Source organism: Schistocerca cancellata, chromosome 6 (assembly GCF_023864275.1).
Source record: "Schistocerca cancellata isolate TAMUIC-IGC-003103 chromosome 6, iqSchCanc2.1, whole genome shotgun sequence".
NCBI classification, from domain to species: Eukaryota; Metazoa; Arthropoda; class Insecta; order Orthoptera; family Acrididae; genus Schistocerca; species Schistocerca cancellata.
The window spans coordinates 263903732-263928992 of NC_064631.1; the positions used below are offsets into that span (position 1 = coordinate 263903732).

At 43.6% G+C, this 25261-nt stretch overlaps 1 protein-coding gene across 1 annotated transcript; it reads right to left on the reverse strand.

The window, feature by feature from the left end:
* Positions 1 to 1036: 1036 nt before the first annotated feature.
* LOC126191330 (allergen Tha p 1-like) lies at positions 1037 to 21627 on the reverse strand. Its single transcript, XM_049932163.1, has 3 exons — positions 21532 to 21627; positions 12556 to 12691; positions 1037 to 1395 (listed from the first exon to the last, which is right to left on the reverse strand). Exons 1-3 carry the CDS (start codon positions 21625 to 21627, stop codon positions 1208 to 1210), a joined length of 420 nt encoding a protein of 139 aa, XP_049788120.1. The 3' UTR covers positions 1037 to 1207.
* Positions 21628 to 25261: the final 3634 nt, after the last annotated feature.

Here is a 25261-nt window from a genome sequence, read left to right on the forward strand (position 1 = left end):
ACAAGCAGGGCGGAAGTTTTGTAACTGACATACATAGGTTTTTCATACTTCCTCTAGCCTTTCAAAAGAAATGTCTCTAATATCTACCACCTCCATAATAAAATCTGTACATCAGTTAGGGACGAGTACCACTAAATACTGTAAGGTTGCGATTGATCTCCTTAGCGATAGTTTAAATAAAGAAAATCTAGTCTCTTTGTTAGCTTACGTAGATGGCATTACCTTTGTTACAGTAAAGGCCACATTCAATGGAAGCTAAAGGTTGTGTAACACTTTCCTGCAACATTCACTATGTTATTATCGCTCCATGACCAGAAGAAATGAATTCCATTTTTCAGAGGTAATCATCAGTCAATTCAGATACCTAGTCTGACATTTCAGAGACACATTATGTTAGTGGATGGCTGTTTGGAAAATACAAAATTTTCCCAGAAGTCAGAAGATACGTTGTGGTGTCACCGCCAGTCACCACACTTGCTAGGTGGTAGCTTTTAAATCGGCCGCGGTCCGCTAGTATACGACGGACCCGCGTGTCGCCACTGTCAGTGATTGCAGACCGATCGCCGCCACACGGCAGGTCTAGAGACAGATCCTAGCACTCGCCCCAGTTGTACAGCCGACTTTGCTAGCGAAGCTACACTGACAAATACGCTCTCATTTGCCGAGACGATAGTTAGCATAGCCTTCAGCTACGTCATTTGCTACGACCTAGCAAGGCGCCATTACCAGTATATTGAGATTGCACTTATGTATCATCAAGACCGATGTTCTCCAATTATGGAATAAAGTTAAGTATTCCAGAAGCTATGTACTATTTTTGGCTACTATAATTCCTTGTCATTTTCCAGACCTCACGCCAGCCTGCGTGAGCTTTAACGCGTGCATTTCGGCCTCCTCTAGCTATACGGTGTTGGCTCTTCTGCCAACACATCACACGTGAACTCACTCTTTTAGATCTTGTGAATGAAGAGAATGAACTGTGACACAGAAGAACGCCGCGTGTGGAATACAAGTTGGTCACGACATAGATAATACAAAACAGAGAACATATTGTTTTAATTTACTTAGGTATGTACAGTCACACTTATTTGATATAATTTCAAATTAAACTATACATAACTTAGTATAATTAATTCCAGTAGTAGTTTTTTCGCTGGACATTGCACCCTGTATAGCTGGAAGCACCTTAGCAGTGGCGTCCCCTGGGCTAGGCTGTGAGGCTGCGACCACCCGCGAACTTGGGCAGATGCTCGCCCGTGGGGTCGTACTTGGCGACCAGTTGCTTGAACATGTCGGGGAACTTCTTCGACACGTGGGCGAAGAACTTGGCCATGCCTTGTTTCTGCTTCTCGGTGCACTTAGCGCACTGTGTGGCTAGTGCCTCAGGCAGCATGTCTGGAAAACACAAGAAAAGGAAACGGTCCCTATCATAAACTTCCCACGTCACGAGTTGCTAAATAATAAAAGCGTCACATTCTATCGCAGAGAGACTTCTATTAAAGGGATGGTTTAGCAGTGTCCTTCACCTCTCACTAACCAGACGTTAAGCATTTCGTCTCTTGATACTTCTCATAACCAACATCTAGCATCTGTTCATCCTCTTTACTGCAATATTTTCCTCTCTGCTGTTCATTCCTGCACCGTGTTAAATATTTCTGGATGCCGTAGAAGAGGTCACAGTAAAGTCCCTCTTCTATCGTGTTTTCCACAGAATTCCTTTCTCCCAGCTCTACATTCATTGTTTGTCCGTCCATTAAATTTTAGCAGCCTTTTCTGACATGATACATCAACGGGCCCAGTTTATTCTTCTCTAGACTTAACTAAATCCACGTTTCAACTTCACGCAATGCTGCGTTAAAGGCGCGAATCTTTCCAGAATATCTTTATCAACTGTAGTGACATTTAGTGCAGGGTATCTTTCTCCGCTTACGCTCCATCTCCTCTCGATTTTGAAGATCTTGCTTCGTACACAGGAAAATGTCTTCTCTGTGTCCCCCCAATTTTGATGTTATGAGATTTGCTGTTCTGTTTTCTACTACTCGTTACAACATTCGTATTACCAATATCTGTCTTCGAGCAATATTCTGTCTCTTGTTCGCCGCATTCGCAGTTGTGTCAAATCTTCCTTATTTCTGCCGGATCGGCCAGCTCCATTGCGAGCTTTAGGACCGTTATTGTATATACTGCTCTTCTGAAAGCTTTTTCACTGTGTTTTTTGGCGCTTTTACTGCATATTAAATATCAATGGTGACTAGCAATGACCTTACCTTATCTACTTTACAATACGAATTGGTCTTTGTTGATATTATGGATGGGTCATTAATAGATAATAGTAAGGCATCCTGTCGATGAAATGACAGGAGTTGATAACAACTCAGCAGTTCAGCAGAAAAAGCAATGGAAGATATACATTGGAAAACAAGCACAAAAATTATTCAATTATTAAAAAAATACTATACGTGACTCACTTGATAAGTTTGGTAAATAAAAGCCAATCACTTGCAGAATTAAAGCTTTATCAAATTTTTCCCGGATTTCGGCAAATATAAATTTGTTTTCTTCAGAAGAAAAATGGACCTGTTGAACAAATGTGCCTCAACACGGCGTGGCATGGACTCGACCATTGTTCGGAGTAGTGCTGGAGGTAATTTACACTATGAATTCTGCAGAGCTATCCATAAATCCGTAAGTGTACGATGAGTGTAGATCTCTTATGAACAGCATGTTGCAAGGCATCCCAGATATGCTCAATAAGTCCGTAGGAATGCACAATGGACTTTAAAGGATGCAGGTGATCAGACAGGATGCTTACATACGTGTCACCTGTCAGAGTCGTATCTAGACTATCAGGGATCCCATATCACTCCAACTGCACACGCCCCACACGATTGCAGAGCCTCCAGCAGCTTGAACATACCCCAGCTTGCATGCAGTGTAAAAAAAAAAAATGGCTCAAATGGCTCTGAGCACTATGGGACTTAACATCTGTGGTCATCGGTCCCCTAGAACTTAGAACTACTTAAACCTAACTAACGTAAGGACATCACACACATCCATGCCGGAGGCAGGAGTCGAACCTGCGACCGTAGCGTTGACGCGGTTCCAGACTGTAGCGCCTAGAACCGCTTGGCCACGCCGGCCGGCCCCATGCAGTGACCATGGATTCATGAGGTTGTCTCTATATGCGTACACGAGCATCCGTTCGATGCGATTTGAAACGAGACTCGTCCTACCGGGCAACATGTTTTCATCATCAACAGTCCAATGTCGGTGTTGACTGGAGCAGGCGAGGAGTAAATCTTTGTGTCGTGCAGTCATCAAGGGTACGCGAGTGGGTCTTCGACTCCGAAAGCCCATATCGATGACGTTTCGTTGAATCGTTCGCACGATGACACTTGTTGAAGGTCCAGCTCTGTAATCTCAGCAGTTTGCGGAGGGGCTGCACTTCTGTCACGTTGAACGATTCTTTTCAGTTGTAGTTGGTCCCGTTCTTACAGGATCTTTTTCCGGTCACAGCGATGTTGGAGATTTGACGTTTTGCAGAATTCCTGATGTTCATGGCACACTCATGAAATGTTCGTACGGGAAAATCCCTGCTTCATTGCTACCTCGGAGATGCTGTGTCCCATCGCTCGTGCGCCGAGTATAACACCACGTTCAGACTCACTTAAATCTCGATAACCTGCCATTATAGCAGCAGTAACCGATCTAACAACTGCGCCAGACGCTTGTCGTCTTATATAGGCGTTACCGACTGTAGCGCCGTGTTCTGCCTACTTACATATCTCTGTATTTGCATACACATGCCTGTAACAGTTTCTTTGGCGCTTCAGTGTAGTTACAAATGTCAAACAGAGAAGGAACCAAATTCGATAAACAAAAATTACAAAATTTTTAGGAAAGCGTACTCAGATTCATATGTTATCAACAACTGATCTTGGAGCCAAAAGAGTCTTGTCTGGCACAGTGTGCATATGAACCACAAATATCAATAGTCACAATGTATAATTAAGTGCAGTAGTCCAGTTCTGTATGGCTTTGTCGTAAAACATTTACAATAAAATGCTCTTGAGTCTGGATCCAGCAGACATTTAGTATTGTGCATGCGAAGCTAGTAACATGAGCCCTAAGATGTGCAGGAGATGGCAATAGGTAAAGTATGGCAGATAGCGCTTACTGCGCTATCGAGTATGACCATAGACTCACTGAGCAGTGAATGCCTGATTCAGCAAGTAAAAGCCAGAATTAAAAAGGAGTAAGACTAAACAAACAAGAGGAAGCATGGAGGGGGGGGGGATACATTAAAGTCATATGGCTTGTAAAGCGCAAGTGAACAGTGTTAATTCTTTGCATATGAGTAACAATATCTAAAACATATACCCCTCATAACACATGTTAACGTAATGTAAAATGGCATAAATGCGTACAGCGATATTAAGCAACACTCAACTAACGCTAAAGAAAATATGCTTATGGAAAGGAGGGAATATAACAAATCAAAAAACAAACAAAAATGTCGGAGAGGGGGAGGGGGAGGGAATTCAATTATAAACTATGAAGAAACATAACAGGGAAGTAGCCGTGAATGATAAAGCAGTCTACGTGAACAAATTAAAGTACTTGGTTTCTTGTCTGTTCGACATTTGCACTATTTTGTAATAATTTATTCAATAGATCCATTTTCTTTCAGAAGGAGAGAAATTTGTAGTTGTCGAAACTATGGTAAACGCAACTGGTAGGCTGTTATATTTTCGGGAAATTATAAAAGTTTTATACCAAAACACATGATTTACGCAATGAATGACTTGAATGTTTCAGAAAATTAGGCAGATGGAAAATGTTATCGACTGTATTGAAAAATAAAAGTGGCTTCATGGAGATAGATTTTTAGTAAATGTACACTATGTAGATGGTTAGCCGAAAGTACCATACAGACGATATATTGTTCACATACTTTTACACAAATGTTTTTAACCACTACCTAAATTTGTTAAAAGACTTAAGTTTTATATTTTGTCGATGAGTAATTATGTATCACTTTAATACTGTGCAATCAACATTAAGAAATAACTTATTTATTGGAAACCAAATTTGATATAAATATGATCATCGGAAAATACAAAAATGGTTCAAATGGCTCTGAGCACTATGGGACTTAACATCTATGGTCATCAGTCCCCTAGAACTTAGAACTACATAAACCTAACTAACCTAAGGACATCACACAACACCCAGTCATCACAAGGCAGAGAAAATCCCCGACCCCGCCGGGAATCTAACCCTGGAACCCGGGCGTGGGAAGCGAGAACGCTACCGCACGACCACGAGCTACGGACAAACCACCGTGCGTCCTGCAATCCACAAAGTAATGGCTGGTCCGTTGAGACAACCAGGAATGGACAGAGAAATGTTCTCCACACAGGAGGCTTCCATTTCACAATTTCAGTTTTTAAGATGATTCTTGTCGTACGTTGTAAGAAGGGAAAGTAAAAGTGAATAGAGTATAATAAAAATATTAGAAATATATTAGTGCTAAGTATGATTTGGTGAGGAAAGCGTAATCTTAGATAGACGCTTTTTATTTTGTGCTAATCAGGCTTCTGATTCGTTTGATGCGACGTCCATAGCTTCCTCCCCCGTGTCAACATCAAAGACCAACATTTACTTTCAATTTTATGATTAGTGCTAAGATAAATTCACGCCTTTGCCATTTCCCTACGGTTTTCGCACTTAACGGCTTTCTTAAGAACTGTGGAAGTTATTACCTGATGTCTTAAGACACGCCCTATCATCCTTTCCTTTCTTCCAAACAGTGTAGCCAGTGGTTTACACGTATTCTTTTCCTTGAAATTCTGCGGAGAACCTCCTCTTTCTAACCTCATCAGACCACACAATTTGCAGTATCATCACTGCTAAAATACATCGATTCTCTTCTTTTCTAGTTTTCTCCTCAGTCCATACTGCCATATAATTCATTGTTGCCGGCCGGATTGGCCATGCGGTTCTAGGCGCTACAGCCTGGAACCGAGCGACCGCTACGGTCGCAGGTTCGAATCCTGCCTCGGGCATGGATGTGTGTGATGTCCTGAGGTTAGTTAGGCTTAATTAGTTCTAAGTTCTAGGCGACTGATGACCTCAGAAGTTAAGTCGCATAGTGCTCAGAGTCACTTGAACCAGCCAATTCATTGTTGGTTGGTTGGTTGGTTTGGGGAAGGAGACCAGACAGCGTGGTCATCGGACTCATCGGATTAGGGAAGGATTGGGAAGGAAGTCGGCCGTGCCCTTTCAGAGGAACCATCCCGGCATTTGCCTGCAGTGATTTAGGGAAATCACGGAAAACCTAAATCAGGATGGCCGGACGCGGGATTGAACCGTCGTCCTCCCGAATGCAATTCATTGTTCCAGATGTACACTCTCAGAATTACTTTCCTTAAATTAAGAACTATGTTCGATGCAGACTAGTCTTTTTCTGCTGCCAATACACTGAAACGCCAAAGAAACTGGTATAGGCATGCGTATCAGTGATCTCTACTCAACATGGACGTACAAGTCTGGTCTCTAAGTATAGAACTGTCTGTAGATTCATGTGCTTTGAATCGTCCGCCATATTGTAGTTTGGCAAACAAATTTCCATCGGACTGTACGTGGCAAAGAATTGGATACTGACTTCTTGTTTTGAACTTTATGGTAACATGACATGTGATGTAATAGGCTGGTGTTGGAGCGGAATCGAAAAGTATTTTCTTTTTGTGTTCTAGTGACATATCCAAGCAGCCATACTGTAATTTGGCAAGAAACGAAATAGGAGCATCTATCGCAGGCACGATCACACAGCTGAAGCTTAACATCCGGGTAATGTGTATTCAAATACGTATATATGTAAACAGGAGGAAAATGGCACTGCGATCGGCAACGCCTACATAAGACAACCAGTGTCTGCGGCAGTTGTTTGATCGGTTATGCTCCTACAATGGCAGGTTATCAATATTTAAGTGAATTTGAACGTGGTGTTATAGTCGGCGCACGAGCGATGGGACACACCATCTCCGAGGTAGTGATGAAGGGATTTTCCCTTACGGTCATTCCAAGAGTGTACCGTGAATATCAGGAATAGGGCAAAGTGTCAGATCTATGACAAAGCTGCTGCCGGAAAAAGATCTTGCAAGAACGCGGCCAACGACGACTGAAGAGAATCGTTCGTCACAGAAGAGCAATCCTCCCGCAAATTGCTGAAGATTCCAACGCTGGGTCATCAATAAGTGAATTATTAAACGAAACATCATCGAAACCGGCTTTCGCAACCGAAGGCCCGCTCGGGTACCCTTAACGACTCCACGACGTAAGGCTTTACCCTCGCCTCGGCCCGTTAACACCAACAATGGACTGCTGCTGACAAAAGATGCTGTCTGGTCGGACGAGTCTAGTTTCAAATTGTGTCGAACGGATGGACTTACACGGGAATGGAGACAACATCAATAATCCACGGACCTTCCATGTCAGCAGGGGACGATTAAAGCTGGTGGAGGAACTGTAATGGTGTGGGACGCCTGCAGTTGGAGTGATATGGGACCACTGATACCTCTAGATACGACTGACAGGTGACACGTACGTAAGCATCTTATGTGATAACCTGCATCCATTCATATCCAATGTGCATTCCGGCGGACTTGGGCAATTCCAGCAGGACAATGCGACAACCCACACGTCCATAATTGCTGCAGAGAAATTGGAGGAACACTCTGAGTTTAAACTCTTCCGCTGACCACCAAATTACCCAGACATTAACGTTATTGAGCATAAATGTGATGCCTTGCTCTTCAGAAGAGATCTCCACCCCCTCGTACTCTTACGGATTTATAGACGGCCCTGAAAGAATCATGGAGTCAATTCTCTCCAGCACTACTTCAGACATTAGTTTAGTCGATTCCATGCTGCATCGTGTTGTGGCACTTCTGCGTGCTCGTGGGGGCCCTACACGATTGTAGGCAGGTGTACTAGTTTCTTTGGCTCTTCAGTGCATAATAACAATCTTATGTTTAACGCTAAACTCATTTCTGGCACGGCTCACCCAGAAGGGGAAAAGGAACCGGAATAATGATACTTGGCGTTATATCAGTAATTACAAAATGCACTGTTTCGGTTGGAAAGGATGTCATAAGGCAGTCGAATTCTCTGCTTGTCCCACAACTGTTATATCTCGTCAATGATATCCTGGGTGCTGGCACTGGGATTGTGGTGACATTTGAGATAGTACCCTACATCTTCTACTGGGGACTGATCTGGGGATCTTGATGGCTACAGAAGCAACTCACCATCACTTAGATGGTTCATAGAGACCTGAGCCAAATGTAATCGATAGTTATCGTCTTGAAAAATCGCACCACTGTACTTTCGCATTAAAGGTAACTCTCAAGGACGCAAGAAGTCCGTGACGTATCGTTGTGTCGTCATCGCAGTTCCCTCAGTTATTACCGTCTGTGACTTGAAGTCATTGCTGATGGCTCTTCACACCATGATACTAGGAGTGAGCCCTTTATGTAATGTGCAGTAATTTTGTTCGTAACTGACCTCTGACCCACTGCATCCTGTTTCCTTTCGGATCTAGATGATATTACATGAAGTTTATTCGCAGTTGTGAATATGGACAACTATCAGCTGTATATGGAATGACGACAAAGAGAAGTTGTGCCGGACTGGCACTCCAAAGCCGATTTACCGCACGTCGCGAGCGGTTGCCTCACTGTTAGGCTACCCGAGCACGCTTCACGGCCAGACCCGAAATGAGTCTTCAACTATATGTCTACAACCTGCACTCGTACATCCAATACGTACATTCCAGTACAGGGGAGACATTTCATTTCAAAATAGCTTACCTGGTGTCGGAGGATGAATGTGATATTTCTGTGTTGTGCTGTTCAGAAGTATGATGCAATGTTCCTTCTGACATGCATGCATGTAAGGCGACCGCTCGTGATAAGTGGAAAGCCGGGTTCGAATCCCGGTCTGGCACATAATTTTACTGTAATCTTCGTTGATCCATTATGGAACATGGGACGACGGTTGGCAAGTATTTCTTTATGCAATGATTTCCACCAGCCGTATGTATTGTAGAAATTGATTTTCTGAACTTCTTATGTGCTACCAGTTTCGGCATTACATTGGTGCCATCTTCAGGCCCCACACGTCATAGTCGTAAAATTATTGATGTTTGCTAACCGCCCAAGTTTGTGTCACCTGGCCACCAAGAGCTGTTGCATAACGATTTGATTCATGTATCCAGTTATATGACTCCATCCGTGTCTAGCGATTTTACGACTATGACGTGTGGGGCCTGAAGATGGCGTCAATGTAATGCCGAAACTGGTAACACATAAGAAGTTCAGAAAATAAATTTCTACAATACATACGGCTGGTGGAAATTATTGCATAAAACCTTTTTTTTACTGTCATCATTCCATTATACGGCTTATCGTTTTCCACATTCGCAACTGCGAACATAATTTCACGTATTTCAAAATGGCTGTAGTCGCCGCAGTTCGCGTTCCTTTGAACATGCCTGCGTGTCTAAAGGAACTTCGCATCGTACTCCTGAAAACACGGGACCACTACCGTACTACCTGGTATTAGTGGTCGTTCATCCGATATTTTATTGGAATCGAAGGCGTTCGTTTGTACTTTTCTATCCGACTGTGTTTAGACGGTTTTCTTGACACGTTTTCGCGATGTGTAGTAGCCGTGCATTGCTATTTGGATTTTGACTCCTGCTGACTACGTTCCTGGGTACAGTGGCTTCATTGAATATGGACGTAGGCCAGCGCTTACAGGAAAAAATTCGGTAAGTTACTTGTCTGGCATTTCATCTATTCAGTGCTTGTCAGCCTAGTTTTATTTATTGGTGTACTATATTTTATTATAACAGTGTTTAATTCTGCTTATGCGTATGTTATGGGACAGATTAGCCATTATTTAATACCATGTTTATTGTTTTCAAGAGTTTTCAAGAGTGAAACTGGAAAAGGGCCTCTCAGTTGGTCTTGTGGCTTTGATCAAATCATTTTTAGTAATGTACATTCTTCGTACATCAACGACAGAGTCATATATTTATAAGAAAAAAATGGTACAAATGGATATAAGCACTATGGGACTTAACATCTGAGGTCTTCAGTCTTCTGGACTTAGAAATACGTAATCCTAACTAACCTATCACACAAATCCCTGCCCGAGGCAGGATTCGAACCTGCGACCGTAGCAGCCAGTGCATTTTAAAAACTGTATTTATTGATGTGGTGAGCCTTGGGTTTAACTGGGTTATTTACACTGAAGAGCCAAAGAAACTGGCACATCTGCCTAATATCGTGTAGGGCCCCTGCGAGCACATAGATGTTCCGGGGCACGACGGGGCATGGACTCGACTAATGTCGGAAGTAGTACTGGAGGGGATTGACACCCTGAATCCTGTAGGGTTGTCGGTGAGAGCACGAGACGATGGAAACCTCTTCAGAACAGCACGTTGCAAGGTACCCCAGAAATGCTCAGTAACGTTCATGTCTGGGGAGTTTGGTGGCCAGCGGAAGTGTTTAAACTCAAAAGAGTGTTCCTACAGCCACTGTGTAACAATTCTGGACGTGTGGGGTGTCGCATTGTACTGCTGGAATTGCTGGAAGTCCGTCTGAATGTACAATAGACATGAATGGATGCAGGTGACTAGACAGAATGCTTACCTAAGTGTCACCCGTCAGAATCGTATCTACACTTGCCAGGTGCCTCATAACACTCCAACTGCACACGCGCTACACCATTCCAGAGTCTTCACCTGCTTGAACAGTCCCCTGCTGACATGCAGATTCCGTGGATTCATGAGGTTACTCCCATACTCGTTCATGTCCATCCACTCGATACAATTTGAAAAGAGACTCGTCCGACCAGGCAACATGTTTTCAGTCATTAACAGTCCATTGTCAGTGTTGACGGGCCCAGGAGAGGCATAAACCTTTGTGCCGCGCAGTCATCAAGGGTAGGCAAGTGGGCCCTCGGCTCGGAAAGCCCATATCGATTATGTTTCGTTGAATGGGTCGCACGCTGACTCTTGTTGATGGTCCACCATTGAAATCTGCAGCAATGTGTCGAAGGATTGCACTTCGGTCACGTTGAACGCTTCTCTTCAGTCGTCGTTGGTCCCGTTCTTGCAGGATCTTTTTCCTGCCGCAGCGATGACGGAGATTTGATGTTTTACCGAATTCCTGATATTCACGGTGCAATCGTGAAATGGTCGTACGCGTAAAACCCCACTTCTTCGCTACCTTGGAGATGCTGTATTCCATTGCTCGTGCGCCGACTATAACATCACGTTCAAACTCACTTGAATCATTATAAGCCGACATTGTAGCAGCAGTAACCGACCTAACTGCTCCAGACACTTTTTGTCTTATATAGGCGTTGCCGACCGCAGCGCCGCATTCTGCTTGTTTACCTATCTCTGTATTTGAATACGCATACCTATACCAGTTTCTTTGGCGCTTCAGTGTATTAGTTATCAGTGCTACCACTGTTGTATTGTATTTCACTAATTGTAAAGTGTTCGATTATTTTTCGATAATGCAGGATGTCTACCCTTAGAGTAGTCAGGCGCTTAGTCGGCCCAAACAAATACTGCTCATATAGTCTTTCATGTGGACACCCAGTGCCGATGAAAACCGTCAGTCTGTTTCCCGTTACAAGCAAAATGATTTTTAAAGCGGGATTTTACGTGCCCAATCGACACAGTAGTCCCAAAGTAGTGTAGTCGATATTCTTTTTATCGATATGCAATAACAGGGTCAGTAAAACACCAAGAATAACCATTACTCCAGCAGCAACTCAGCCCCGCTGCTACTGGATGGCTGTACTAGTCAGCTCGGGCCAGGCGGTGCTGCCGAAACACACTCACACACACACACACACACACATACATACACACACACACACACACACACACACACACACACACACGCACACACACACACACTCAAAATGCTCCTGACGACTCTTAGGAGAGACATCTTGCATACAATTTTGTTAACTCAGCACCTTACTACTCCTCAATTAGCACCCCGCCGCTTCAGAAAGATTAAGACAAGATGAACACTTTGATTCCCGTAAACTATGACCTATTTAAGTGACTTATCACTACCTAGCAGCTTGGAAAGCTCACAATTTTAGGAATTCTCCCAGGCATTACATTTCCTAACCAGAGCGAATAAAAAATGGTTCAAATGGCTCTGAGCACTATGGGACTCAACTGCTGAGGTCATTAGTCCCCTAGAACTTAGAACTAGTTAAACCTAACTAACCTAAGGACATCACAAACATCCATGCCCGAGGCAGGATTCGAACCTGCGACCGTAGCGGCCTTGCGGTTCCAGACTGCAGCCAGAGCGAATAACGTGATTTTTTTTAATGCCTTGTAACTGAGTGTAGAAGACGTAAAGGAAATGTGAGAAAGGAGAATGTCGACATAACGGTATGCAATACGAGTGTTATGTGTGAGAGAGAGATTGGTTAGCACTGTGCTCTGACCTTTGCCCTGCTTGTCCTCCTTACTACAGACGTCGTCCGTATCGCTGAGAAGGCACTTGAGGATGGACTCCACCTTGGCGTCATCCTGCAATATGGCGTCGGCATCAGCACCCTCGTACGGCGACGGGTACGTCTCCTGGAGAACAGGGTAATTACTTTCATCAGTCTGAAGGATTCGTTGTACAAGACTATAAGTGGTGCAGCTTTTGTGGCAGAGTCGGAGACTTTTGCAAAGCGGAGAACAAAATTCACACGAGAGTAATTTCTGTAAGACGGATAAGTAATTTTACGAAGCTAGCTATCTATTAGATCAAAACTAACGTACAACTAAAAACTGACCCAGCAAGGGTCAGGAGATCACAGGGCACTGAACGACTTGAAAGCATGAGTCGAAGTAATTAAAAACCGTGAGAGGTGCAGGAAACAGAAATTGTATTTGAGTTCACAAATCTGTAACACAGGAAACGTATCACCAATTTACCAGAAAAGACTTGTCATAATATTCCCAAAGAACAAAAGAGTGGGTAAACGCTATCGTACATCACGATAATAAGCTTGTAAACTGCTAATTGGAATAACATTGTTATGAAAACAGAGGCGAATCAATACGGGGATGACGGACTACAAGTCCACAAAAATTCGTTTCAAAATTCAATCTATAGTTCGATCTGACGACTATTCGATGTGACACTCTCCATATTTTTTTGTTCCTATTACGTTACGTAAACAACTGAAATGACAAGAAAATAGTGTACTACACATATAAAGGAAATGGATAGACCTTCAAATATGGAAAATCGTCTTTTATCGATGTGTCACTGCTATTCTCTTCTTGATAGCAGTGTACGCTCAAATGAGCTCACACTCGAGGATATATTTAGATATTTAGCATGTGCAAGAGACTTTCAGTTAAGCCTGGCACTCGTTTTCTGAAGTCAAATTTTTGTTATCTTCAGTAAGGTTCACACACAATGTGAAGCACTTGTCGCACTTCCTTTACCACTCCTGAAAGATACAGTGAAGGTCGTTATTTGTCACACACCTCAAAATGTAGTGTAAAACATTCATTCTCAGAGCTTCGTTGTAAAAAGGATGTCCATGAAGGTCCTTTTTGGTATTATGATACAGGAAAGTATGGACTGATAAGTACATGGGTTGCTGTAGAAGCGCCTTTTCTGGTCGAAGCCTATGTCACAGTATTAGCAACGAGAGGCCTGGCACAATGAAGCTTATACCACACAACATGCTTTATCAATTGCGTTAGGGCCGTCATTAGTATGCTGCAATCCCTTCGAATAGTATGGATGTAATCGAAAATTGTGATTACCATGGACTTATTCTCAGGCTTTTTTTATCATCAGTCTTCTCAATGGTCTGATGCGGTCCACCACGAATTCCTCTCCTGTGCCAACCTTTTCATCTCAGCAGCACTTGCAACCAACGTCCTCAATTATTTGTTGGATGTATTCCAATCTCTGTCTTCCTATACCGTTTTCACCCTCTACAGCTAACTCTAGTACCATGGAAATTATTTTCTGCTGTCTTAGCGTCGTATCACCCTGTACCTTCTTCTTGTCCGTATTTTCGATGTATCCCTTTCCTCGACGCCTCTACAGAGAACCACCTCATTTCTTGCCTTTCCGGTCCACCTAATTTTCAACATCCGCCTTTAGTACCTCGTCCCAAGTGCCTCGATTGTCTTCTGATCCAGTTTACCACAGTCCATTTTTCACTACCATACAATGCTGTGCTACAAACATTCATCCTCAGAAATTTCTTCCTCAAAATAAGGAATATGTTTGATACCAGTAGACTTCTCTTGGACAGGAAAGCACTTTTTGCCACAGCTAGTTTGCTTTTCATGTGCTCCGTCCATTATGGGTTATTTTGCAGCTTAGATAGCAGAATTCCTTAACTACATCTTTTTCGTGATAAGCAGTTATGATGCGAAATTTCTTGCTCTTCTCATATCTGCTACTCCTCATTACTTTCGACTTTCTTCGATTTACGCTATAATAATATTCTGTACATTGGGCAGTTCATTCCATTCAACAGGTCCTATCACTCTTCTTCACTTTCACTGAGGACAACAATGTCATAAGTGAATCTTATTGATATCCTTCCATCTTGAATTTTAATCCCACTCTTGAACCATTTATGTATTTCTGTCATTGCTTCTTTGATGTACAGATTGAACAGTAGGAGAGAAAGACTGCATCCCTGTCCTACGCCCATTTTCATCCGAACATTTCGTTCTTGATTTTCCAGTCTTATTGTTACGTCTTGATTCTTGTACATGTTATATATCACCCATCTTTCCCTCTAGCTTGCTCCTATTATTCTCAGAATTTCGAACATCTTACACCATTACACCATTTGAGATTACAGAACACTTTTACTGAGTCGACAAGTCCTTTGAACGCCTCGTGCTTTTTCTTCGGTCTTGCTTCCATTATCAACCCCCAACGTCACAACTGCCTCTCATATGCCTTTACCTTTCCTTCAGGCTTCTACACAATTCTACATCTACAGCCATACTCCGCAAGCCATCTGACGGTGTGTCGCGGAGGGTACCTTGAGTACCTCTATCGGTTCTCCCTTCTATTCCAGTCTCGTATTGTTCGTGGAAAGAAAGATTGTCGGTATGCTTCTGTGTGGGCTCTAATCTCTCTGATTATATCCTCATGGTCTCTTCGCGAGATATATGTAGGAGGGAGCAACATACTGCTTGACTCCTCGGTGAAGGTATGTTCTCGAAACAAAAGCCCGTACCGAGCTACAGAGCGTCTCTCTTGCAGAGTCTTGCACTGGAGTTTATCTATCATCTCCGTAACGCTTTCGCGATTACTAAATGATTCTGTAACGAGGCGCGCTGCTCTCCGTTGGATCTTCTCTATCTCTTCTAACAGCCCTGTCTGGTACGGATCCCACACTGGTGAGCAGTATTCAAGCAGTGGGCGAACAAGTGTACTGTAACCTACTTCCTTTGTTTTCGGACTGCATTTCCTTAGGATTCTTCCAATGAATCTCAGTCTGGCATCTGCTTTACCGACGATTAATTTTATATGGTCATTCCATTTTAAATCATTGCTTGTTATGAGGGTGGGGGGGGGGGAGGCGGGGAATGGGAGGGGAATGATTGACCATGCTGCACTTCACCCACTCTATGCTATCATATTTCATTTCTGGCTCATAACAATACACACACACGCATTTGTTCTGGAGAGATTATATTTTGCATTTAAGAATCATCCTCACCTTCAATACACTGCTCCCAAAGTGGTACACATCTACGCCGTTTTCCTTTTGCTCCGGAGTAAGGAATCACCGTATCCGGTGTGCGTGCTTTCTAGACACGTGCAAAACATTTTTAACGGAGTGCAACGTCGATCACTACGAATAATGAGTTATTTCTGTCAAGGCCGCAATGGGCGCGCCTTCTCCTTGCCGTTCGCAACTTTTCCGGTCGTTTTGGAATGCTTTGGGCCAACGAAAACAGGCTCGAAGGGACATGGTACACTCAACAAAATCTCTCTAGAATTTGTAGTATGTCACCCAGTCATCTGTGTTCAGGGGATCAGAAAATTATGTCTTTTGACGCTGTTCACGAAACTAAAAGAAGTAAAAGTTTTGGAGGTGCCGAAAATGCACAGTCTTTTACATCCACCACTCGAGCTCAACTAAGAGAGCGCGGAAAACGACACTGCCGATAATTGCAGGGTCTGTCGTGTAGGCTCCTTCGAGTGTTAGGCGCTGAATGTCTGGAACACTGGTTACAACAATTGCACTACATGAATGAATTGAAAAAAAATAGAGATAAGATTTTGATGAGAGTCCCACCTGAGTTTCTCAGACATCAGAATAATATTTGACCTTTTACTGTCTCTTCATCTCTTTCGACAAAAGTGGAAACTTCCATCACATTAAACGAGACCGTCGTAAGTCAAGTATTTCCACACGACCATAAAAAGAAATTACATGGAAAACCTCCAGAAACTACAATTTTCGGATTTCGTCGTTATTGTAATCAGACTTTTCAATGTATGTTCTGAGGTTTCACGCACTAATTGAATTTCTGTAACGTCTGTTGTACACATAAGTTACCCAAAACGGAAGTACCGTACATGAGTTCTCGGTCACATAAATTGAGAGTTTCTAATAACTCAATACTGAATAATATATTCGGAATAGTGACCACAACGGGGTGAAAATATATTTTATGCTAAACTGAGTTGCACACAAAAACGGGAGAAAATCATAGAAATGGAAAATCACATCCAATAGACTCTAGGACAAGATAGCGTTTTACCACTATTCCACCTGAAATCATGCCTGAAGGGGGCTATGGAGAACATGGTTTAAAAGTGATTGCGAAAGGCAACAGGTCGATTTCTGCGGTTCTCGGTTTCCTGAAAGTTGCAAACAAAATTATAACGCAACTGTTAAAGAGAAATTCTAATGAAAACAGAATTATCCAACTTAAGAATCAAATTTCGCAAAACATAAAAAAGATGGAAAGGATGAAAAGTTACTATTTTACGTCATGTCGACAAACTCTTTATGGACAGACAACTAGCTCAAATGAACAAGAATCGAGAAGATAATTTTAATTTCGTTGAATAAATCTGATACAATTTTTATTTTACTCACGAGGAACGTTAATTAATGTTAAACAATGGTACATAGTAAACAAGATACTTTGAGAAGCAAGAACTACCAAAATACTGGTTAAAGGCCAAAGTAACATTTACTTTTAAAAATGGTGATAAAAATAAATCTAATAACTATAGAGGCGTAAGTCTCCTGGTTTCAGCCTATACATTGTATACCAAAATGCAAGACGAAAAGGTATCATGGAACATCTGACAAGTATAAAAAATTCAGGCTTTAGAAAGGGGCAATCAACTACCGGAAATGGTATACAACTACAGAAAGTTGTAGAAGAGAGACGAGAATTCAATAGGGAAATCCATTTTCCTATTATAGAATTTGAAAAGGCATTAAATGATGAACAGGGAGTGGTATGGAATATGATGACTGAACGCATTATCCATCTCATCTCATAAATGCAATAAAAAGTCTGTACACAAACCGATGTAGCGTCCCCATACGAAATGACAGTGTAACTGTGGTGTCACCACCAGACACCACACTTGCTAGGTGGTAGCTTTAAATCGGCCGCGGTCCATTAGTACATGTCGGACCCGCGTGTCGACACTGTCAGTGATCGCAGACCGAGCGCCACCACACGGCAGGTCTAGAGAGACTGACTAGCACTCGCCCCAGTTGTACGACGACTTTGCTAGCGACTACACTGACGAAGCCTTTCTCTCATTTGCCGAGAGATAGTTGGAATAGCCTTCAGCTGAGTCCATGGCTACGACCTAGCAAGGCGCCATTAACCATTTCTAGAGAGGGTCTCACTTGTATCATCAAGAATGCTGTATACAAATGATGGATTAAAGTTAAGTATTCCAGCAGATACGTACTTTTCTTTATAGCATTCATTACGTATCCTGTTTCAGACCTAAGCAAGCCTGCGTGAGTTGACGCGTGCATTTCGGCCTCCTCTATAAATTATTGTACGTTGTGTTGGCTAATCTGCCGACACAACAGTAACCAGGTAAAAAACCATCAACACGAATAAATATGATGTGTGTACGATGTACAATGTACTATGTGTGATACAAATTATGTGACATTTATAATATGGGAGACTCCTTTGTATGAAAATAATAATAATTATTATATGATGTACCAGAGAATAAAACATGTACTGCTGTTATGTTAACTGAAGAAAGAATCGTTAATTATTATTATCTAACATCTTCAAGCTATTCATGTTAAGAGTACCATTAAAAAAGTTTACTCTCTGTGATTGGGGTCGAATGTATAATTAGTAAAGAGTGCAGCAGAACAAAAGGTGTGTAAAAGTTGCAAGTACATTACTGGCTGTTAAAATTGCTACAACAAGAAGAAATGCATATGATAAAAGGGTATTAATTGGACAAATATATTATACTAGAACTGACATGAGATTACATTTTCACGCAATTTGGGTGCGTAGATCCTGAGAAATCAGTACCCAGAATAACCACCTCTGACCGTAATAACGGCCTTGTACGCCTGGGCATTGAGTGAAATAGAGCTTGGATGGCGTGTACAGGTACAGCTGCCCATGCATCTTCTACACGATACCACATTTCATCAAGAGTAGTGACTGGCGTATTGTGACGAGCCAGTTTCTCGGCCGCCATTGACCAGACGTGTTCAATTGGCGAGAGATCTGGAGAATGTGCTGGCCAGGGCAGCAGTCGAACATTTTCTGTATCCAGAAAGGCCCGTACAGGACCTGCAACATGCGGTCGTGTATTATCCTGCTGAAAGGTAAGGTTTCGCAGGGATCGAATGAAGGGTAGAGCCACGGGTCGTAACACATTTTAAATGTAACGTCCACTGTTCAATGTGCGTCAATGCGAACAAGAGGTGACCGAGACGTGTAACCAGTGGCACCCCATACCATCACGCCGGTTGATACGCCATTATGGCGATGACGAATACACGCTTCCACTGTGCGTTCACCGCGATGTCGCCAAACACGGATTCGACCATCATGATGCTGTAAACAGAACCTGGATTCATCCGAAAAAATGACGTTTTGCCATTCGTGCACCCAGGTTCGTCGTTGAGTACACCATCACAGGCGCTTCTGTCTGTAATGCAGCCTCAAGGGTAACCGCAGCCATGGTCTCCGAGCTGATAGTCCATGCTGCTGCAGGCGCCGTCGAACTGTTCGTGCAGATGGTTGTTGTCTTGCAAACGTCCCCATGGTTGACTCATGGATCGAGAAGGGGCTGCACGATCCGTGACAGCCATGCCGATAAGATGCCTGTCATCTCGACTGCTAGTGATACGAGGCCGTTGGGATCCAGCATGGCGTTCCGTATTACCCTCCTGAACCCACCGATTCAATATTCTGCGAACAGTCATTGGATCTGGACCAACGCGAGCAGCAATGTCACGGTACGATAAACCGCAATCGCGATAGACTACAATCCGACCTTTATCAAAGTCGGAAATGTGATGGTACTTATTTCTCCTCCTTACACGAGGCATCACAACAACGTTTCACCAGACAACGCCGGTCAACAGCTGTTTGTGTATGAGAAGTCGGCTGGAAACTTTCCTCATGTCAGCACGTTGTAGGTGTAGCTACCGACGCCAACCTTGTGTGAATGATCTGAAAAGCTAATCATTTGCATATCACAGCATCTTATTCCTGTCGGTTAAATTTCGCGTCTGTAGCACATCATCTTCGTGGTGTAGCAATTTTAATGGCCAGTAGTGTATTTTAATATATGTATTAAAATACATGTTGGAATTATTTAATGCATATTGTTAACATTCCATGTTAAATAATCCACCCCTTTTCAGAATTTAGTACTTTTTGGAGCAACAGAAGGAACATCGCTGGCTAGCTGGAGTCACCGTCTTGACACGGTACATTTCAAAGCATTTCAACTGCAAGAATGGCGCGCAGGTGATTATTATTGTGAAGGTGGTTCGAAGAAGACACTGGCAGGCACTTACATGTGATTTTCAGAGTATCCATTTTGATGTAGATATAGATAATTTGAGGCGAATGTGTGAGTGACGTCGGGCGAATCGCAAGGAAAGTGATGGAACTGTATGTAAGTGATGCGTTAGATAACGGAGGCTAATCTATAATAGAGTTCGGATACGGCCCATTTGTGTACACAGTTATTGCATAAGTAGAGAATGGTAGCGAAGTGCAGGAAGACGCTGATGCTCGTCAAATTTATTGTACTTCGCTTTCATACGCGAAAGTTTTGGACAGTATTTTATTACACCACCGTAGATCTGTTACTCTAGTTGTGGGAAAGAGTGGGACCGTATTTTGACATGTACAACATTTCTCACGTTAAGTGCGATTCATTCTCGAAGTAGGTCCCCTACAAATTCTTTGTCTGGTCGAAGACAAAACCGTAGAAATTGGTATCAAGGAGAGGTGGACAATATTATTCATAGACTTTTCTCAATGACAGCGGTAACGCTACCGAAATGTTTAACTGGATTCATCAGGAGACTGTAAGGAGGACTTCATATGTCATGTATGTCCGACACGTTTTAGTCAGGAAACACGTTACTCCCATAGTTATTACACGTAATGTGCATGACAAAATAAATTTCTTATGATAAACATGAGAAAATGTTTTTGGAGAGGTGCTGACAGTTGTCTTTGGTTCACAATACGTGAATGAAATGCCAAGAGCTGGAGTGCACAGGAACCCTCTATCAACAGTTGAACGTTGAACTGTGCAGTGCAGGTGCAAATGTACAAGAATCGACCCCGAGAATCACGTGGAGTGATTTGGCGAAGTTATAAGAAACCTAAAACAGAAGGTTTGGAAGTGGTTTTTATGAGTCTACTGCCTGAACCATCACTGCTACTTAGGAGGCAAAGCTTCATAATATAAAAGAAGCAAGGAACACAAGAATCTGACAAATATTTTTATTCCGAAAAGAAACCTATCGATGCCGTCCCAAGCTCAGAACTGAGAATGAAATGTCGGAAACTGTGCGTAATGAGCGACGCAGATTTGAAAATGAAAACTGTGGGAAAGCGATGAAGAAGAACCTGGAAACATCTGGAATGTTTTACAGCTTAGAATATGCCAGCAATAACAACGATCTTGAAACCGTCACCGAAGTACAGATTCTTGACACATATACTACGGTGTCTTCGATCATTTCATTTTATAAGTGAAGTATATGAGATAAAATTGTGCGGAAGACAGTTATAGAAGTTAGCAACACGCTGCATACGTTCGTTTCTTGGGAACGAAGTGATGAAGTGATTAGTACGTGAGAGGAGATATGGACGGCAGTGTACAGTAGAAGGAGAATCTATACTACCGGAAAAAGCAAGGCTTAACGGAAAGGTGATCATCTTACCCCTGGGGCGGCGGCCGCAGTGCAGACGATGGACAGCAGCAACAGACCACACAGCTTCATGGCGGACGGCGGAGAGCGGTGTCTGTCTTCGCCCATCGCCCGTCTTTATACCTCCGCAGCAGACACGACTGCGTGACACGCAGCAATCTGGAGAAGTCTCTTCCGGCTATCGTTCTGCGAAAACTGTTTCTAATCACTGCCTTCCTGCTCTGCCTCAACTCAGAATTCGGTGTTTCCTACTTTGCGGCGACTCTTTTCACACGCGAAATACTAATTGTAGGGATGTTAGCTGCCACGTTGGAAATAATAAAAAGTCACTGTTGTTTAACAACATGTCTCCGAGGATCGCATCCTGATGTTCCTCTCCATTGGGTGGCAACGCAGGTTTCTTGGTGTCCCCCGGCCCAGTAGTGGCAACGCTTAAGTGAACACAGTGTGATTCAAAATGAATGTGACAAAATAGTATTTGTGTGACAACGGTAATGACTTTATTTTAGAAATACACATACAGAGCGAAAGATTAACTTTGACAGTTCCCCTGGACATTGAAAGATATTGGATATGGGGCCCATTTGTGACAGCACATGTCTACCTGGTACTACATTTCCTGCCAGACGCGTTCCAACGTAGGCCAGTCAGTGAGTTAAAGGCGATGGATATCTGATGCCTCAGCTACTGTAAGTTCTGTGGAATTCAGGGGTTCGTAACCCATATTGCTCACATATCCCTAAAAGAAAAGAAAATCGGGGCTACAAGGTCTGGTGACCTAGTGCGCCAAAACATGATGGCACATCACTTGAGCCGACACGACCAATTCAGCGCTGTGAAAGATGTTCGCTATGCTAATGTGATAGGGCTCCGTCCCGCTGTAAAATGAAGTCGGAAACTTCTTCCGTGAACTGAGGCAACAACCAGAGAGAAAGATTATCGAGATAGGCCATGACTGTAGTGGTAGATTCTGCGAAGAAGAAAAGACCAGACGCCTGGTTATGGCACAAAAAACATTAAGTTTCAGAGAATCACTTACTTGTTGCAGACACACATACGGGTTTTATGTACACCATACTCTCAAATTGCGCTTGTTCATTTTGTTACTTAAGTTGAATGTGGCTTATGCAGACAACAGAAGCCTGTCTGAGAAATCATCCGCCTCCATCCGCACTTGAAAGTAAATGCATAATTTTCTCCGGTTTGGTTTATCGGTTGATTTTGGACCCTGAAACATTTGAGCTCTTTGAATCTTGAACTGTAGACGCCTGCACAACGCACGCCACACTGTCGATTGCGATACATTCAGTTCTCTGCTGGGTAGCTTTCGTAGATGGTAAGAATATTTTTCACCACTTCATCCTCGACAGTAGGTCCTGGAGTAGTTTTCTTCTTGTACACTCCTGGAAATGGAAAAAAAGAACACATTGACACCGGTGTGTCAGACCCACCATACTTGCTCCGGACACTGCGAGAGGGCTGTACAAGCAATGATCACACGCACGGCACAGCGGACACACCAGGAACCGCGGTGTTGGCCATCGAATGGCGCTAGCTGCGCAGCATTTGTGCACCGCCGCCGTCAGTGTCAGCCAGTTTGCGTGGCATACGGAGCTCCATCGCAGTCTTTAACACTGGTAGCATGCCGCGACAGCGTGGACGTGAACCGTATGTGCAGTTGACGGACTTTGAGCGAGGGCGTATAGTGGGCATGCGGGAGGCCGGGTGGACGTACCGCCGAATTGCTCAACACGTGGGGCGTGAGGTCTCCACAGTACATCGAGGTTGTCGCCAGTGGTCGGCGGAAGGTGCACGTGCCCGTCGACCTGGGACCGGACCGCAGCGACGCACGGATGCACGCCAAGACCGTAGGATCCTACGCAGTGCCGTAGGGGACCGCACCGCAACTTCCCAGCAAATTAGGGACACTGTTGCTCCTGGGGTATCGGCGAGGACCATTCGCAACCGTCTCCATGAAGCTGGGCTACGGTCCCGCACACCGTTAGGCCGTCTTCCGCTCACGCCCCAACATCGTGTAGCCCGCCTCCAGTGGTGTCGCGACAGGCGTGAATGGAGGGACGAATGGAGACGTGTCGTCTTCAGCGATGAGAGTCGCTTCTGCCTTGGTGCCAATGATGGTCGTATGCGTGTTTGGCGCCGTGCAGGTGAGCGCCACAATCAGGACTGCATACGACCGAGGCACACAGGGCCAACACCCGGCATCATGGTGTGGGGAGCGATCTCCTACACTGGCCGTACACCACTGGTGATCGTCGAGGGGACACTGAATAGTGCACGGTACATCCAAACCGTCATCGAACCCATCGTTCTACCATTCCTAGACCGGCAAGGGAACTTGCTGTTCCAACAGGACAATGCACGTCCGCATGTATCCCGTGCCACCCAACGTGCTCTAGAAGGTGTAAGTCAACTACCCTGGCCAGCAAGATCTCCGGATCTGTCCCCCATTGAGCATGTTTGGGACTGGATGAAGCGTCGTCTCACGCGGTCTGCACGTCCAGCACGAACGCTGGTCCAACTGAGGCGCCAGGTGGAAATGGCATGGCAAGCCGTTCCACAGGACTACATCCAGCATCTCTACGATCGTCTCCATGGGAGAATAGCAGCCTGCATTGCTGCGAAAGGTGGATATACACTGTACTAGTGCCGACATTGTGCATGCTCTGTTGCCTGTGTCTATGTGCCTGTGGTTCTGTCAGTGTGATCATGTGATGTATCTGACCCCAGGAATGTGTCAATAAAGTTTCCCCTTCCTGGGACAATGAATTCCGGGTGTTCTTATTTCAATTTCCAGGAGTGTATATGAATTCTGTCTTCTCGAACTGCTTTGTCCATTCAGCAGCATTGTGACGATGTGATGCTACTTTATCAAACTTGGCTCAAAAGTGTCTTAACGACGATTATTGACGATATTTTTGCGAATTAAATGATACAATATGCCTTTTCTTATCGCGGATGACACTATTTAGAATAATAACGGCAGCATGAAAATAACGGCGACTTTCCATTATTTCACTGTTGCCAACCCAAATTGTGAGAGTTAAACTTTCGGTGCGTATTATTTCTGAAATATAGTCATTACTGAAGTCACAGGAATACTGTCTATTTGTCCCATTCATTTCGAATCACCCTGCAAATCTACGTTTAACAATTATTTGAGATGGCTGCTTACATATATAAGCTAGCTGTAGAATGCCCCTTGTATCTGAGACTCAAATTGTGACGCAAAGGGAGTAGTCACCCTCTATAGTATTTTAACACATAATGACTAGAGGAGAGGGAAATATACTAGGATTTAACGTCTAGTGGATGATGGGGTCGTTATAGACGAAGTACTAGATCGTATTAGGGAAGAATAGGGGCCTTTTAGTTTCAATATCTTTGGGGAAATATGAATACGTGCACTGAAGAACCAAAATCTACATCCACCTGCTGAATAGCGCGTTGGTTCACTTTTGAAACGCAATACAGTAACTATTCAGCGTGGCGTGGACTTGGTAAGTCCTTGGTAAATTTCCGGAGGTATGTGGCACCACATGACGGCGCACAGATAACGTAATACCAGTATATTACGGCCAGTGGTTTATGGACGCAGAACCATCGACTATTACTGTCCCAGCTGCCTTCCTCCACGTTCAGACTGGAGGCATAGATATCGCCTGAGTTAACAATCATTCTTGTCAAACCACTGTACCACGGTTCTGATCTAATAGGCAGTTAT

Excerpts from the sequence above, each read along its gene's own strand:
- LOC126191330 (XM_049932163.1), bottom strand. The coding sequence starts at position 21,627 with ATGGGCGAAGACAGACACCGCTCTCCGCCGTCCGCCATGAAGCTGTGT. Across the intron at positions 12,692-21,531 it reads CTGCGGCCGCCGCCCCAGGG|GAGACGTACCCGTCGCCGTA; the intron begins GTAAGATGATCA and ends CCTGTTCTCCAG. Across the intron at positions 1,396-12,555 it reads GGAGGACAAGCAGGGCAAAG|ACATGCTGCCTGAGGCACTA; the intron begins GTCAGAGCACAG and ends TGTGTTTTCCAG.